Source organism: Megalobrama amblycephala, linkage group LG5, assembly GCF_018812025.1.
Source record: "Megalobrama amblycephala isolate DHTTF-2021 linkage group LG5, ASM1881202v1, whole genome shotgun sequence".
Classification (NCBI taxonomy): domain Eukaryota; kingdom Metazoa; phylum Chordata; class Actinopteri; order Cypriniformes; family Xenocyprididae; genus Megalobrama; species Megalobrama amblycephala.
In genome coordinates this window covers 16,847,417-16,865,988 of record NC_063048.1, presented here as the reverse complement: position 1 = coordinate 16,865,988, position 18,572 = coordinate 16,847,417, and the positions used below count along the sequence as shown (strand labels likewise).

Genomic DNA, 18,572 nt, shown 5'->3' with positions numbered 1-18,572 from the left:
AATATTTTATGCTGTGATTTCTCAAAACGCTCAAGGTCAAACAAAATGAGTGCACACTATACACAAAACAAGGGTTGCTATGAAGACAAATGCATTATATACGGTGCAAGGGCCTAACTATATGCAGTGATCGCATATTTCTTTTCATGGTAATTCTATTACAGTTGCATTTGGCTGTTTGCCGACAATGACTTCAGTGCTTCCATCATATCTGGGAAAGTTTGGAAACCCCTGCCTCAGACATAAGTATGAACTTGCTTCAATACAGCATATTTGAGGTTATAATGATGGGTGTTTTTTTGTACCTTCTTTTGGTATCGCCCCTCTGACATCATTATTGAATGACACCCAGTCTGTGAACAATTCACAAATCACAACACAGATTTGAATATATTGGTGTTTTCTAGGTGGTTTTTAGGTGGTTTCTTACTGTCTCAAGTCAAACAAATTCACCCTCAAGTCTTTATGATATTCTAGGTTTCGTGATATGACCGTTCCTTCAGTATAAAAGAATACGTTTTTTCACCACCAGACAATTTTATCTAACATATCTAATGTAGTTCTCTCACTGTAGTTCTCAGAACAAAACTTGGGATTTGTGCCTCTAATACTCTTTAAGTCATGGGACACCAAACTGTACTGTATTCATGGAAAGTTCAAAATATTCTCTGAAAACATGTCTCATGAGCTAAAACTAAATATAAATTTATCTTGTTTTAAAGTGCCCCTGTTAACCATTTTTAAAGGTTCCTTTTTTTCTGGAGATCTCCTCCTACAGTTGGTTTACTTGTATACAATGTCATAAAACACTTACATTTTTTCATAATACACATTGCAGCATCACCTCTTTTCTCACAGTGTCTGAAATGGTTCGATAAAGGATTCGGTCTCTCCTCTTCCTTTCTGAGAGCCTTCTCTACTCTGATTGGTCAGATGGCCCATTCTGTTGTGATTGGTCTACCGCATACAGCGCCGAAAACTCAACGGCCATAGCCACATCTGAATTTCACATCTGGAGGCTTCCTTAGCACTTGATACACAGTGATATGAACAGTAACAATGGTGACAGTTTTACCATATCAATTCAAGTCCGAGTCCTCATCCTTTGGAAGTACATGCAGCACAGAAAACAGCAGTAGCCCCTCACTGCAGAACACAAGATCCAGGGGGTGGAGACTGGTAGGTTTAGGGATATGTAAAGTGTGAGGAGTTGGATCCAGATCCATGGGGTGGAGATGGGTAGGTTTAGATCCAGGGGGTGGAGACTGGTAGGTTTAGGGATATGTAAAGTGTGAGGAGTTGGATCCAGATCCAGGGTGTGGAGATGGGTAGGTTTAGGGATATGTAAAGTGTGAGGAGTTGGATCCAAATCCAGGGGGTGGAGATGGGTAGGGTTAGGGATATGTAAAGTGTGAGGAGTTGGATCCAGATCCATGGGGTGGAGATGGGTAGGTTTAGATCCAGGGGGTGGAGACGGGTAGGTTTAGGGATATGTAAAGTGTGAGGAGTTGGATCCAGATTCAGGGGGTGGAGACAGGTAGGTTTAGGGATATGTAAAGTGTGAGGAGTTGGATCCAGATCCATGGGGTAGAGATGGGTAGGTTTAGATCCAGGGGGTGGAGACGGGTAGGTTTAGGGATTATGTAAAGTGTGAGGAGTTGGATCCAGATCCAGGGGGTGGAGATGGGTAGGTTTAGGGATATGTAAAGTGTGAGGAGTTGGATCCAGATCCAGGGGGTGGAGATGGGTAGGTTTAGGGATATGTAAAGTGTGAGGAGTTGGATCCAAATCCAGGGGGTGGAGACTGGTAGGTTTAGGGATATGTAAAGTGTGAGGAGTTGGATCCAGATCCATGGGGTGGAGATGGGTAGGTTTAGATCCAGGGGGTGGAGACGGGTAGGTTTAGGGATATGTAAAGTGTGAGGAGTTGGATCCAGATTCAGGGGGTGGAGACAGGTAGGTTTAGGGATATGTAAAGTGTGAGGAGTTGGATCCAGATCCATGGGGTAGAGATGGGTAGGTTTAGATCCAGGGGGTGGAGACGGGTAGGTTTAGGGATTATGTAAAGTGTGAGGAGTTGGATCCAGATCCAGGGGGTGGAGATGGGTAGGTTTAGGAATATGTAAAGTGTGAGGAGTTGGATCCAGATCCAGGGGGTGGAGATGGGTAGGGTTAGGGATATGTAAAGTGTGAGGAGTTGGATCCAGATCCATGGGGTGGAGATGGGTAGGTTTAGATCCAGGGGGTGGAGACGGGTAGGTTTAGATCCAGGGGGTGGAGACGGGTAGGTTTAGGGATATGTAAAGTGTGAGGAGTTGGATCCAGATTCAGGGGGTGGAGACAGGTAGGTTTAGGGATATGTAAAGTGTGAGGAGTTGGATCCAGATCCATGGGGTGGAGATGGGTAGGTTTAGATCCAGGGGGTGGAGACGGGTAGGTTTAGGGATATGTAAAGTGTGAGGAGTTGGATCCAGATCCAGGGGGTGGAGATGGGTAGGTTTAGATCCAGGGGTGGAGACTGGTAGGTTTAGGGATTATGTAAAGTGGGAGGAGTTGGATCCAGATCCAGGGGGTGGAGATGGATAGGTTTAGATCCAGGGGGTGGAGACGGGTAGATTTACGGATATGTAAAGTGTGAGGAGTTGGATCCAGATCCAGGGGGTGGAGATGGGTAGGTTTAGGGGTACGTAAAGTGTGTCCTGCAGTGAGGACCATCTCGAAAACAGTGCCTTCTCAACATGTCCACAATATGACCCAAACTCTTCCAGGCCTCAGCTACAACTACAGTGTTTGAAGGTGGGTCAAAGTAGACGTTGGTTGTGGACAGCCAGTGAAGATCATATCCTGGCATTATGCAAATTTGTAAACCAACATTGGCTTGTGCAGGAAGTTAGACTGGAATTACTGACGACTCGTTTGCAGGCAGTTCAGAATCCGTTCTTTCTTTTAGGAGACAATAACTATTTCAATATTTTCACTGGAAAACAAGAAGAAATACAGATAATAAAAATCATATAACAGTATGCTTGAGTCTGTGACACGTTTTTTACATTTAGTGGACTCGTATTGATATATGTCTTTTGAGGGTCTTTGATCACAGTTTAAAGGTCATGGGCAGAAGCTTTTAATTTTCCCTTAGATTCTTCGCTAGACAACATGTTTACTTTCACTGTGTCCAAAATCTGATTAAACCGACAAGACCTTTGTCCTTTGAGCACTGAGAAGAAGCCCTTAGAGGCCATAATTTAAAGATCAAACAGACACTGACACAACCTAAATAGGGTTTAAGTTCACGACCTGCAACCACAATGTCAACCCTGCACGAGTGCTGTGCCAGCCACAAACTGATATTGGCATCTAACACAAGATTTATTGCTAATTCTTAGGGTTACAGGGTTTTTTTCAAACCACATTTCTTTGGTGCTACAAATAATAATGATATTTGCAACAGCAATTATCACTGTTACTATTTCTCACTCTCATATTGCACATAAATGAAAAGGAATATCAGTTTCCTCCATGATCAGGTCACATCACATTTTCCATATCTACATGCAGCAGACTCAAATGAAATAGAATGATAAGCAACAAAGGAATAAAACACTCAGTATCAGATTCACTCGAGAGGGATCTTCTTTCCCACTCCAGATTTCTCATAATGAATCCAAACCACATGCCCAATTTCATTTTCCATTACTCAGAGCATTACGGAAGAGGCTGGAGACCAGGGGGGTCTCTGAAAGGAGCCATCAGTATCTGTCAGTCTGTAATCGTGTGCATCTGCAAAGCACATTTGGAGTGCAAATGATCTTTTAAACAAAGCCACTGATGCATTAACTTCAAAATAAAGCATTAATTTCATGCATTTATTTATTTTCGGTGTGTATAGAGAGGATATTCCAAAATTGAATGCAATGTGGCAAGGGAAAGGAAATCGATTTCAGTGTGTTAAAAAATTAAGGATGCACTCTCTAAGAAAACAAATCAAATTTGCTATCAACAAAACAAAATTTTGTGATGTTTATGCTTAAAACAAGAAGAAACTAATTAGCAAAATAAACTTCATTCAAGATATAGCACAAAATCGGCCTAAACAATTAAAAAATATATATTTATGGTTTTTCCTAGTAAATGGTCAGTGGGAAGTGCTTTACTAAATATTATAAAAACAAAAAAAAAGAACTAAATATTATATGAAATGAAAAACACTATATATATATATATATATATATATATATATATATATATATATATATATATATATATATATATATATATACAGTAAAGTCCAAAAGTTTGGAACCACTAAGATTTTTAATGTTTTTAAAAGAAGTTTCGTCTGCTCACCAAGGCTACATTTATTTAATTAAAAATACAGTAAAAAACAGTAATATTGTGAAATATTATTACAATTTAAAATAACTGTACTATTTAAATACATTTGACAAAGTAATTTATTCTTGTGATGCAAAGCTGAATTTTCAGCATCGTTACTCCAGTCTTCAGTGTCACATGATCCTTCAGAAATCATTCTAATATGCTGATTTGCTGCTCAATAAACATTTATGATTATTTTCAATGTTGAAAACAGTTGTGTACTTTTTTTTTTCAGGATTCCTTGATGAATAGAAAGTTCAAAAGAACAGCATTTATCTGAAATACAAAGCTTCTGTAGCATTATACACTACCGTTCAAAAGTTTGGGGTCAGTAAGAATTTTTATTTTTATTTTTTTGAAAAGAAATTAAAGAAATGAATACTTTTATTCAGCAAGGATGCATTAAATCAATCAAAAGTGGCAGTAAAGACATTTATAATGTTACAAAAGATTAGATTTCAGATAAACACTGTTCTTTTGAACTTTCTATTCATCAAATAATCCTGAAAAAAAATATTGTACACAAATATTTTGTACAATTGTACACATTAAATGTTTCTTGAGCAGCAGATCAGCATATTAGAATGATTTCTGAAGGATCATGTGACACTGAAGACTGGAGTAATGATGCTGAAAATTCAGCTTTGCCATCACAGGAATAAATTACTTTGTGAAATATATTCAAATAGAAAGCAGTTATTTTAAATTGTAATTATATTTCACAATATTACTGTTTTTTACTGTATTGTTAATTAAATAAATGTAGCCTTGGTGAGCAGACGAAACTTCTTTTAAAAACATTAAAAATCTTAGTGGTTCCAAACTTTTGGACTGTACTGTATATATATACAGTATATAATGAAAAAAAAAAGTTCAGTAAATAAATGGTAACACTTTACAATAAGGTTCAATTTGTTAATATTATTTAGCTGCATTAGTTAACATGAATTAACAAAGAAAATAAAGCATTCATTAATAATATTAGTTAATATTAAATTCAACATTTACTAACGCATTATTAAAATCAAAAGTTGTATCTGTTAATAATATTTAATGGATTTGAGCTAACATGAACTAACAATGAATAGTTGAACTTTTAATAATTAATGTTAACAAATAATAATAGATACTGTAGCTCATTGTTAGTTAATGTTAGTTAATGCATTAACTAACATTAACTAACAGGACCTTATTGTAAAATGTTACCAACTAAATAATACACTAGAATGGGTTTGCAACAGATTTGCAAACATAGCATTTAGCATCAATTAGGACTGAGATATTTTACTAGAAAACAAGATAAAATCACTGATTAAGAAAAATATATATGTTTTAAAAGTTCAAGGTAACATTATATTGCATGGACAATGTCCTTTATCTGAACTGTCCTCCATGAACAATGCATTTTATATTGAAAAATGATATCTGTAGATATTGTGCAAAAACACATGGTTATTTATGGAGAGGAAAAAAACAGTCCCACAGTAGATAATGGCAGGTCATGTTCTTGACATTTCACTTGAATATTGAATGTTGGCCAAAAGGGACATCATTGTTCTCAACATGACACAGAATCGACCCAGTAACAACGATTATAAGCCAACACTCTTGAAAGGTGAGATCAGTAAACAATAATAAATCTGTCATCAGAATCACCATGGAAAGACTACTAAGGAAGCAGCTGAAATGTGAGTAATGTTTGTCCGTCAATGGTTGTTAAAGAGAATGTCAACAGTTGTAAACACTGGAATATTTTTCTCTCTTTTACTTCCGACTGGTTGGCAATTAGTTGTTCTAAAACTGTAGCATATAAAACATCTGCAAGCATGCACCAAGAATATGAGGCAAGCTTATACAGAGCCACCAGCCCTGACACCTTCATGTAAAGAAACTGCTCACACAGTTGAACGATACACATAGACTGGGCAAACCTGGCTCCCTACAGCTCCATTCTTATAGAGGAATGTCTAGTATAAACCATCCGAAGGACTGAACGCGCACTAGCACTAGCTGTTTGCCCTCAGAAGACTCAGTGTGTTAATGCAGCACCGACATGAGGAAGAGCAGAGCTGTATGGAAAAAACACAAAGGGCCCTTGTATGTGTTGATACAGACAAGATATATATAAAGGCTATTTTTGGCATATACAAACAGTGCCAGCAAATGCTTTTGATGTGACTCAGGTATCTCAGCTAATGACAAAAGCAGTAACAAGGAAAATGCAACGACACGTTTATGAAAATAATACTTGGTGAATCTTGCAAAGAAATGTTTGGCCTCACATTTCACCCCCAAATCGAAATATAAATAAAAATTAGATTATTTTCATGGCAATTAAGCACATTCTTATTACTGTAATGCGAAAAAAAGAAAAAATGAAAAGAAAAGTAACGGAAATAATTTTGTCCAGACATTACTAAATTCAGTACAACAAAAATTATTTACTTCCAATTGTATATATCCACATTACAGTAGACTGCTGACACTTGAGAAGGGGTATTGTTAATTGTTACAATAAAGATAAAATAGAGACAAATTTGAGAAACATTGTGAATAAATTAAAAAAATTTAATGTTCTAATGAATATTCTGATAATTTATATGGTTAATTGTTATGCAAATAATACAAAAATGGTCGGAATAATAATAATGATTAATACTAATTATGATAATTATTATAATTAAGTAATTTAAATAATAATAATATCACTTGTTTATGTTTTGTTTGTTTTTTTAGAATGAAATATGATCCAGATTCAATATATATTTTTTTTTTCTTTTTCAAATAACTATTTTAATGTCTCCGTCACTAATCCTATTCTCAGTCAGTCACATTTTATAAAAATAAAACAAATCGTATGGACTCTGCAGTCATCTAGTGGTCATAAGTAATAATGACAGGGTGTTTTTCGTCATTTTACGCCAGTAGACATTACTTTACGGTAAGTGTTCAGTAGTAGCAGCATGGCGACTGCAGCAGACAGCGGAGATGGAGCTTCATATGAAAGTGATGATAAATGTAAAGAAGTTCGAGATGATAAAGCAGCACCGAGCCAGAGTTCATCTAACCAACAGAATACAGAACAGAAACCGGTGTGTCTCATAGTTCTAGGCATGGCAGGGTCCGGAAAAACAACTTTTGTGCAGGTAAGACTGAGTGACTAACACATCAGTACAATGATAAGTAAATTATATAATTATGTAACATCTACTTGGTTATATTAAGATTCTTTCAGTGTTATATGTGAGAATTCTGAAACCAAATAATGACTGCTTATAAAGAAATCCAGTAAACATTAACTTGAATCAAGATGGATATAAATATGAATTAATGAATAGTAATATTTCTCTCTATATATTGTTGTATCAGAGGCTCACAGCTTACCTGCACTCCAAGAAAACTCCTCCATATGTCATCAATCTCGATCCTGCAGTTCATGAGGTCCCTTTTCCAGCCAACATTGGTTTGTCACTGTTCCCCCTATTCCATTAAAACGGTGCTGGTTCTCGTACCGGAGCAGGTGGAAACCGCGTTTCCACCGGCTTGAGAACCGAACGATGACATGACTGACTATTTTGGTACACAAACTGGAGCTCATGGCGGACGTTGTTTACGAGTTTAAAAACAAATGTAAAAATCCAAACTAATTTCATTAATAATTTTAATGATCTCACAACTGGCCTTTGTCATTTTACACATAATATTTGTGTTTATTTAGCACTATGAGAATAAAATAGTATAAAAATTCACAATATAAGAGAAGCTTGATTTTAAAACCTACTTGAATATATGATATTGGTGAATCACATTTTGAGCAAATATGGAAAAACAGTGTAATTGGAGTTAATGAGTCTTAAAGGTTTTGAGAACTTATTTAACATCCATAGTAATTTGATTCAGTGCCTTTTTGCCTGCACAAGCTGTTTTTGATTTAACTTTCAGAAGTTATTCAGATAACATTTAGTTCCAGATTTGCACACCAAATTCCAGATCGGCACTGGAACCAGCACCGTGTGAAGCAGTGAAAATTTCACTCCGATTATTTTACTGATCGAAACACTGGCTGCTTTTGTTATGGATAAATATTCATGATTGGATAGCATCTTATCAATTACATTAATGTCAAAGATTAAGTCTGATTGTTTTTTTTTCTTACAGATATCAGAGACACTGTCAATTACAAGGAAGTCATGAAACAGTATCCTTTCAGTGTGAAATTATGTCTTTTGCTGTGTATCATCATTATAGCGCATATTTTCACCAGGCATGGACTGTTATTTGGGTGGTTTCACAAAACCTTTAAACCTCAGGATAGACATAATGGATTCAAACTTGTTCACAGCCCCAACTTGAAATATCAGGGACTTGTAAGGTTATGATTTCCAGGCCTGGAAAAATTAGCTATTTTAAAATCTTAAAAAAAAAACTTTTTAGTATCCAATGTGGTTATACTCTGCTCTAACACTTTATTTTAGCTAGACATTGCTCTTAAAGGGATAGTTTACCCCAAAAAATTAAATTCTGTCCTCATTTACTCACCCTAAAGTTGTTCCAAACCTGTATGAATTTCTTCTGTTGAACACAAAAGAAGATATTTTGAAGAATATGGGTAACCAAACAGTCAATGGGCCCCACTGACTTCCATAGTATGGAGAAAAAAAATAATAATGGAAGTCAATGGGGCTCATTGACAGTTTGGTTACCCATATTCTTCAAAATATTTTTTGTGTTCAGCAAAATAAAGAAATTCATACCGGTTTGGAGCAACATGAGGGTGAGTAAATGATGACGATTTTCATTTTTGGGTGAACTATCCCTTTAATCAGTGCATTCTCAGTGAATCACAAATGACTTGAAAAAATCATGATAATATAAATAAGTGGATTGTCTTTGACTCTAATGCAGATATGGTTTAGGTCCAAATGGAGGAATTGTCACATCTCTGAATCTGTTTGCAACACGATTTGATCAGGTTGAACTGCATTTGAAGGATCCAATAGATGTCACTGTTTTACACTTTAACTTCCACCTACTTCTGTTCTAATTTACCATTTCTGTGTGCCTCTTTTAGGTCATGAAGTTTATTGAGAAAAAGCAAAGTAATCACCAGTAAGTCTGTGTTCAGTACTCTAGATGTGATTATATCTATTTTTTCTTAGTGCTACTATCTCATGTATGATTTTTTTGTGTGCAGGCATGTTTTGATCGACACTCCTGGACAAATAGAGGTGTTCACATGGTCGGCATCTGGAACTATTATAACTGAAGCTCTGGTACTTCACTGTCTTTCATGCTTAGTCATGATATTGTTACTGTGGGTTTCCTTGTGTTGAATATAAACACAAGGTTTCTTTTCTAGGCCTCTTCTTTTCCCTGTGTTGTCATTTATGTGATGGACACGTCTCGGAGTGTGAATCCGGTCACCTTCATGTCCAACATGTTGTACGCCTGCAGGTCAGCATCTCAGACTTATTTGATATACAGTATCTTGGTTGTTTCCGCCACTGAATAAAAAGTGCAAAAAGTAATTGTGAGTTTATATTTCACTATTCTTTTTTTTTTTTTCCCTGCAATTGCAAGTTGAATTTTTTTGGGGATAAAAGATCTAAATTGTTAGATAAAAAGTCTCAATTACCTTTTGATTTTTTTATTTCGTGGCAGAAACAAGCTTCCATAAATATTTCTGAGATTTTAAATTGCACAAAATGAATGTAGTGTAAAGCAGAATAGTTCAGAGTGCACAGTGTACTTGCTGAGTTCTCAGTGTTATATTCACACTGTATTATGCTGTGTTAACAACATCATGAAAGTGATGTCATGATTTCAGTAGATCTTAGTGAAATGTCTTGTTTTCCTCCAGCATTCTCTACAAGACCAAGCTACCATTCATAGTCGCCATGAACAAGGTAAGAAAATGCCGTCATCCTAATCTTTAGTGGTCAATTGTTTTTTTTTTTATCGGCAAATACTGATATCTACTAGGATGACGATTGTATGATGCATGCAGTATTTCTTAAATAAAATTATTTTATTTATATTAATTAAAAAATAAAATAAATGTATAATATTATGTAAATAATAAATATTTATTATCCTATTTATTAATATTTGTTATTTACATTTAAATATATATTTGTTATTAATTATACTTTTTATATTAATAAATACATTTAATATGAATAAAATTACTGTTCAAAAAATGATTATTGGTGGATAAACAATCTCATCTATCAGCATGTTTTTTGCTGATCAAATTATTTGTTTTAAATATAACAAATCAGTGCAAGTGTTTTTTTTTTTTTTTTTTCTTTTCTTCAGACTGACATCATAGATCACAGTTTTGCAGTGGAGTGGATGCAGGACTTCGAGGTGTTCCAGGACGCTTTGAATCAGGAGACGTCTTATGTTAGTAACCTGACCCGCTCTATGAGTCTCGTCCTGGATGAGTTCTACACCAACCTGAGGGTGAGTCAAAGCTCCGGTCCAGTTAAACCGCATTACTGTAAGTTCCGGATGGATGGTTGCTAGATGGTTGCTTAATGACCCAAGCCAAAAAGTCCTCCCTTAAATCTCCATTATATTCTGGAATTTAGATATGTACATCTAACTGCTTAGGAAAAAATGAATAGATAGGGTTACATATTTGTTCACACTGTAAAAAGTGATTGTAATTTTAACTGTTAAAGACTGTAAAGATGCTAAACCTGTTAATTGGTTGACGACGCTAAGGCTACGTTCACACTGTCAGTCCAAATCTGATTATTTGTGTATCCGAATGGAATCTGATCTAAAATTATTGACTGTACACAATGTGTATTGCAACTGTTCAGATCCGATTTGTGTGTCCCATGCCGCTCTTCCACATTCCAGAATATCTGCATTGGTTTCTAGGGCAGTGAAGTTGAGTTGGTATGCATACGGCAAAAACTACAAAGGCAACATGGAGGGGTTTGCAAGACAGATGTCTTATTTTCAACATGACAATATGTAGACCCCGCATTGGACTACTGCATTTTATGAGGAAGCAGCACAAATATAGGAAGCTGGTATGCCTGGCTTTATTCCGTGCTGGCGTCTCCAAAGGTCTCAACCTAGTTTCTGCAGCAATTTCACGTTTCCTAAAACAACGTCTGAAGTTTACGTTTTACATTACATGAGAAAGTCACATAAACCGTGTGAAATCCGATCAAAGTGGTCAGATTGAAACAGATTTACAGAAATGCGATTTGAATAGGATTTCAAACCACAAATGAATATAGCTCCAAACGGATTTGTAAAAATCACTTTTTTTTGCCATTCACATTTGCTAAATCTGATCAGATTTCAATTGAATGTGCACAAAAATTGGATTTGGACTGAGTATGAACAAGGCTCAAGTTCCCTTACTATATATAGGGAAGAACTTGAATAGATCTAACCCTACGTTTCATGTAATTTTACAGTAAAATACAGTTAAATGTACAGTTGTTGGAAGCAAAAAACAACAATCTTATGATTTACAGTGAAATGCTGTAAGCTGAGAATTCCCTGTGACACTTCATATTTGATGGTTTTTAATTTTAATGATTTTTTTCTCTTTTTGTACATTAGGGTTTGTTGCATCTTATGTTGATAAATTGTTTATTGCATTATGTTATGTGTCATTTGTGTTACCATGATTTGTATTTGTATGCACCAGAGTGCAACTTCGTGTGCAACTAAAGCCGAGTTCGGACTGCACGATTTTAGCCCCGATTTTGGCTCGCCGACAGGTTTTGAGAAATCGCCGACAAATGCCCGAAATCACAGCCAAATCGGTGCTCGTTCACGCGAGTGACAATCACGCAGTGTGAATGAGCAAAGACGCAATCTGAGAGAATCGCCGACGAGTCGCCGACACCCGTGAGATATTTGGCATGCTAAATATCTGGACCTGTCGGCGATTCAAAATCCCGCTGTGTGAAAAGTGTTCTGACTGGAAACTACATCGGCGATGACCGACAGCCAATGAGAGAGCAAGATACAGAGCAGCGGGGAGTTCGGGGAGGAGTTATAGACCACAACATCAGCAAGCATGGCTTTGTACACATAAACATTACAATTATATCAAACAGAACCAAAGCACAAACATTTGCTTGACCATCCAACAGCAGCACATTGAAAAGTTATTTATTTACCTCCAACTCTCATTGCAGAACACACAATCCACAGTCTCCTCAACCGTTTCCTCCTCCATATTCTTCTTTTCTTTTTCTTGTTTTCGCTGCAAATCAGCGCACAGGCAATTCGTATTGCAAGCTTCTTGCGGGCTACCGTTTTTAATAATAATAATAATAACTCCGGTCTTGCACGCGTGATATCGCGTTGTTTCCTTGTCACATCTCGCGTGTTTTTGGTTGTGAAACGTAGTTTGCGTGCCAGACAGTTGTCGGCGATTCTTCCTATCATGCAGTGTGAAACCTTCTGTCGCCGATCCATCGTGCAGTTTGAACACAGCAGCGACTGAATGCTGGCCAAGATAGTCATGCAGTGTGAAAAGAACAGTGACCAGACTGCTTTGGAAATCGTGCAGTCTGAACTCGGCTTTAGTAGGGCTGGGCGATATATCGCATGCGATTCTCACGCGCATTTCGTCAGTAAAGCCGGTTCCCTGATTACCGCTAAATCGCCATCACCTGCTTTCAAATGGAGCGGCATTTAATAGACAGAGCCGTAGTTCACTGACAAGCTATGCAAATATCGCGTTCATTATCGAAGGCGATTCATCTGCGATATGAACGTGATATTGCGTGGCTTATCAGTGAACTACGGCTCTGTCAGTTAAATGGCGCTCCATTTGAAAGCAGGTGATGGAGATTTACCGGTAATCAGGGAACCGGCTTTACTGACGAAATGCGCGTGAGAATCGCATGCGATATATCGCCCAGCCCTACAACTTAGTCTTAACCTCAGCTTGTAGAAAAGCTCTTTGTGATGGACTTTGATTCATCATGTGTCTTTCTCTTTACTACCAGTGCTATTTTGGTGGTTGTCAGTAAATGTTAAGGTACAAAACAGATTTTAGCAGCAGAATGGCCTTGCTAATTCAGCAGAAAAAAGAATGTTGCATTTAACAATTTAATTATTATTATTTTTTTTTTAAAAAAATTCAAATTCGAAAGTTTTTAGGTTGTTCTGTAAATGTTTACATGTATTTTTACAGAATTATTCTGCCAACTACAGCTGCCAGTTTGTTTTTGTTTTGTTTTTTTCTGTAAAAATGATAGGTTGTATAAGCCATGCTATTAGTGAACCATCGATTAAAAAAAAAAAAAAAGCAAGACATAAACACAGATTTATGGCTCTCTCAGTGTCTGGAATGTATTGTTGGGCTTTAAGGTCACAGTTGCAAATGCAGTCATTCTTTTGTGACTTAGTTTTTTTCCTCTCAGTCTAATGCTTGTTCAGGAACGTTACAGCCTTTCTTTGTGTCCTGTAGGTTGTCGGTGTGTCTGCAGTCACGGGTTCTGGGCTTGATGAACTGTTCGTACAGGTTGCAGATGCTGCTAAAGAGTATGAAACGTATGTATCCCAACACTCTGTATAACTATGAAATTCAAGCTTAAGCTCAGACTGTAGAACCTCCAATGACTTTAGTTTGTCTACCAGTGCTGTTGTTAAAAACTAAAAATCGTTTAAATCTATTAAAAGTAGCTAATTGAAATAAAGCCTAAATAAAATAAGTCTCACATGAAAAACTTGAAATTGAAATGTTGCATTTGCAACTAACTGAAAAGGTTTAAGTTGAAGTACTAAAACTGGAATAAAAATAAATTGATGCTATACAGAAATATTTAAAGGTACAATATGTAAGATTGTACCCCCCCCCCCCCCCCACCCCACCATCAGCTGTCGGTAGAAACCATGGAAACGGTGCGCTTCCTGAAAAAATGCATAAGTTGTAGTTGTATTGTCAAAGCATACAATTTCGGTAGCATCTAGCAAGCCACAGTTGTTTGTTTTCCACATTCGTGATGCACCACAATTATTCATTTCCATTTGCTGTGGGTTCTGTCGCCAAAGATGACCCCATAAAGCTAAAACAGCTGTAAAGGTGAACAACAATACTCCCATGATTCCACTTTCCATCACTGTATCATGAAGCTACATATTTGTTTTTGTTTTGAATAAGCAACCTGTAGCGGTTAAACTTGCATACTATGCCTTTAAATATAAACTAGGGGTGACCCTGAATAGTTGACGATTCGAGTCTTCGATAGGAGGAGCCTGATTCGACTACCAATCTCACAGTCGAATCGTCGCAGAGGTGTTATGAGAAAGAGATGTGGGTGCGCTCAATATCTGATTTTACATAGACATACCGGTTCTTTCCCAATAGGTTAACATACAGCCTATTATGTTAATATTATAAATAAAAATGTGAAAAGAAAGAAGCTTTTAATAAATATTTTTAATGTGCGTGAATAAATCCAACCACCCCTGTGACAGATTTAAGTTTCACTTCCATCATCCGTGACCGGCAGAGGAGCATCTTTGCAGCAGGGATTAAATCTTTAACAATGTCTGGGATAAAGTGTAGAATTGGATGCACTTTGAAATGGTAAAATATGATCAAAAATGTTATTGATCACTCTGGGTTATCTAATTTAATTATTTGTGGCTTGTGTTTTGAATATATGTTCCACACTTCAGGCATATTGCAGTTTGACTCGATCATATTTCTGTTCTAATTCAATTCTGTAAATTAATGTTTGATAAAAAAAATTATAATTTTTTAATTAAAATACAATATTTTAATTAATATTGGTGCTGTCAAATCGATTAATCGTGATTCAATTGCATCTAACTTTATATATTGCATCCCCTTTTAATATATATACAGTCAAACCAAAATGTATTCAGACACCTTGAACATTTCATTCATTATTGCAGTTTATTAACTATAGTTTAAAAAAAAATGGTAATAAAATATGACAAAATCTCAGAGTTAAACTGTGTCAGAAAAAAATCATCTTAATTATGTCAGATAAAACTTAAGCAAAACATGGTCAGGTCAAAGTGTCTGAATAATTTTTGGTCCTAAATGGCTGTTTGGCTGTTTTAGAAAATATCAATTAATTTTACAACTGTTTATGGTTAGAAACATTTTTTTAAAAACAAAATAGAATGCCAAAGCCCAGAAACATATCAAACTGGATTTGATGTAATGGTCAAACATTAAAGACATGCAGTACTGTGCAAAAGTCTTAGGCTCGTCAGTATTTTCACCCCCCAAAAAAGGTTTTAAGCCAGTTATTTATATCTTTTGCTGTAGTGTGTCAATAGGAAATATCCGTTCACATTTCCAAACATTCATTTTGCCATTAATTGTAATAATCCAGTGAGATTTTTGAATACACAAGGAGTCTGACAACAGCCGGTGCTCCACATGGAGATCAGAGCTCACCATCATCAAATCCGTCTGTGATTACATGAAGAAACATGAAACTGAGACAAACTAAATCCACAAGAACTATGGCCGTGTCTCCAAGAGATTTTAAGAAACCTGTCTCCAAAGCTACCTGAAAAATGATGCCCAAGTGTACCTGGACTAGAGCTGTTTTAAATGCAAAGGGTGGTCACACAAAATATTGCTTTGATTTAGTTAATATAAGTTAATTGCTAAATAAATGGCAAAATGAATGTTTGGAAATGTGAACGGATATTTCCTATTGACACACTACAGCAAAAGATATAAATAACTGGCTTAAAACCTTTTTTGGGGGGTGAAAATACTGAAGTGCCTAAGACTTTTGCACAGTACTGTACATTTTACAGAGATGGAGAAAATAAAGTGATTGAAGTCGCTGTGCAGCTTTTCAGTATTAGAAGGGATTCAATCAGGGAATTATAATGATCTATATGTTGTTTAGGACAATATAGATATATGTTGAAAGATAAATTAATGCTGTACTGCAAACAGTTGATGTATTTTACTGTCTTTACAGCGAGTATCGCCCTGAATATGAACGACTGCACAGAGAGCTGGTGAGTAATCGCTGATGTGGGCTGATATACTAGTCATGAATCAACTGGCCATGTCTTGCAAAGATCCTTCCATCACTGATTAATCTATATTTATTTTTTGCTTCAAATATATATATATATATATATTCTTCATTTGAAAGGCAAATAAATATTGGACTGGCATGTCCCCTTTTCGTTCCATGAGAAAAGGTCAAGTCTGACTGTTACTAATTCTTACATCTCATACTCAGGCTGAAGCTCAGAGTCAGAAACAACAGGAGCAGTTGGAACGCCTTCGGAAAGACATGGGAGCAGTTCCCATGGAAACTGCAGTTCCTACCGGTACATTCATTCAGAACGGTCACGTCTCTGTTCATTCAAAAAAAGAAATTTGGAAGTCATTAATCAACTTTGAACTCTTCACATATAACGAAAGATCCAAATAGCTTTGTTTTAAAAAAAAAATGTATGTGCCTTGTATACATCTGGTTATTTTATTCTTTAGAAGCCCAGGATCTTGGTGGGCCTAGTAACCTCATCTTTAATCGCGGCAACCCAGATGAAGTTGAGGAAGACATAGACAGTGATACTGATGACATCGATCACACGGGTGAGAAGGATCCTTCAAATGGCCTTTTAAAGAACCATAATCTGTAACACCCTTGTTTATGATGCACTTATTCCCCATTGATTCTTTTAACAGTCACAGAAGAAAGTAAAGAGGCCGGTGCTTTCGGGAACTTTCTGAAGGAGAGAAGAGAAGTAGTACAGGTGCGCAACAGGAAGTCAGAGTGAGGGCCTGAAATGGTCATCGTGTATATACCGTTCGGTCATACATTTGAGTTTGACCCTTGAACTTTGACGTATCCACTGTCTTAACTTTGGAAGACTCCAAAATAGATTTTGGTGGCTAATATGGACTGTTTTCAATGAATCTGCAGCTGCTTTAGCTGCCTGCAAGCCTGCTCTGAGATTTCAGAATTGCAAATGAGTAAATTTGTATTAGAATGTAAAAACAGTTGCATCATGCACGGGTCAAGAACTGCATTAGTTCAAATCCAAGCATCAGCATATTTTGGAGTTGGATATCTTGTGTCTCCACTGAGCATGTCATTGCACACACAAAATAATGTGTGGTTTTTCTTTTGCATAATATATTTATGTACATTCTACAATTCTACAAAGTCTATTAATAAAAACTAGTTTTCCTAACAACCTGGAACAGAAGCCAAAATCTGCAGTTTCTCTTTTAAGTAATGGACTCTTATACCTATAAAGTTTGTGTTTCTGTTATGGTAAATAAAATATTTTTATACATACAGTATACAAAATCTGCCTTGCTGGAATCTTTCTACTTTGTCTTTTCATAATGCTGTTTAAAGAAGCGTACAGCATGTTCATATTGAATGGAGCTAAGCCTGTGCTGAGATGGAAGGTGGGCAGTAGTGGTTTTGCAGCCATATGGAAGAGGGATCCAGTGGGTGTAGTGAGACTGTGGGATTCAAAATCACGCCTTCAGCCCCTCTGTTTCATGAATTATGTGTTTGTAGACCTTCACATGTGTGAAATACCACTCAGCAAGACCTTCAGCTTTCAATTTCTTTAAATGTGAGTATTGGAGAGATAATAGAGATTCTCCTTTCGAGGAAACGACTCAAACATTTATTTCCTGTCCTTCATTCACAGTATAAGTGCTTGAATGACTGGTATTTATTCATTTTCATACTGAAATTGCATGCAGCTGTTGAATTAGTTAAGCACTTGCTTTAAAATCTGCTTAAATGTGTTTAGGTGGATGTAATCAAATTGCATGTTTCTTGATTATATCTATCTAAATGCATTTATGCTTGTGTGGAGTATGATTGATTGATGGATGGATGGGTGGGTGGATGGATGGATGGATGGTTGAATAGGTAAAGTTGGATGGATAGATAGGTGGGTGGGGTGGAATGGATGGATAGTTGAATGGGTGAAGTTGAGTGGGTGGATGATAGGTGGGTGGGAGGATGGGTTGATGGTTGAATGTGTGAAGTTTGGATGGGTGGGTAGGTGGATTGGTTGATGGTTGAAAGTGTGGAGATGGATAGATGGATGGATGGATGGATGGATGGATGGGTGGGCGGGTGGATGGGTTGATGGTTGAATGTGTGGAGATGGATAGATGGATGGGTGGATGGGTGGGTGGGTGGGAATATGGGTTGATGGTTGAA

General features: G+C 36.6%; 1 protein-coding gene across 1 annotated transcript; it reads left to right on the top strand.

Moving 5' to 3' along the window:
• The first annotated feature begins 7,284 nt into the window (after window positions 1-7,284).
• gpn1 (GPN-loop GTPase 1) lies at window positions 7,285-17,693 on the top strand. The gene is made up of 14 exons (XM_048190886.1): window positions 7,285-7,523; window positions 7,747-7,840; window positions 8,536-8,575; window positions 9,283-9,349; window positions 9,449-9,486; window positions 9,572-9,650; window positions 9,737-9,831; window positions 10,238-10,283; window positions 10,696-10,842; window positions 13,835-13,917; window positions 16,344-16,383; window positions 16,614-16,704; window positions 16,868-16,972; window positions 17,066-17,693. The coding sequence occupies exons 1-14, from the start codon at window positions 7,341-7,343 to the stop codon at window positions 17,155-17,157; spliced, it is 1,200 nt and encodes a 399-aa protein (XP_048046843.1). The 5' UTR covers window positions 7,285-7,340; the 3' UTR covers window positions 17,158-17,693.
• The last annotated feature ends 879 nt before the right edge of the window (window positions 17,694-18,572 follow it).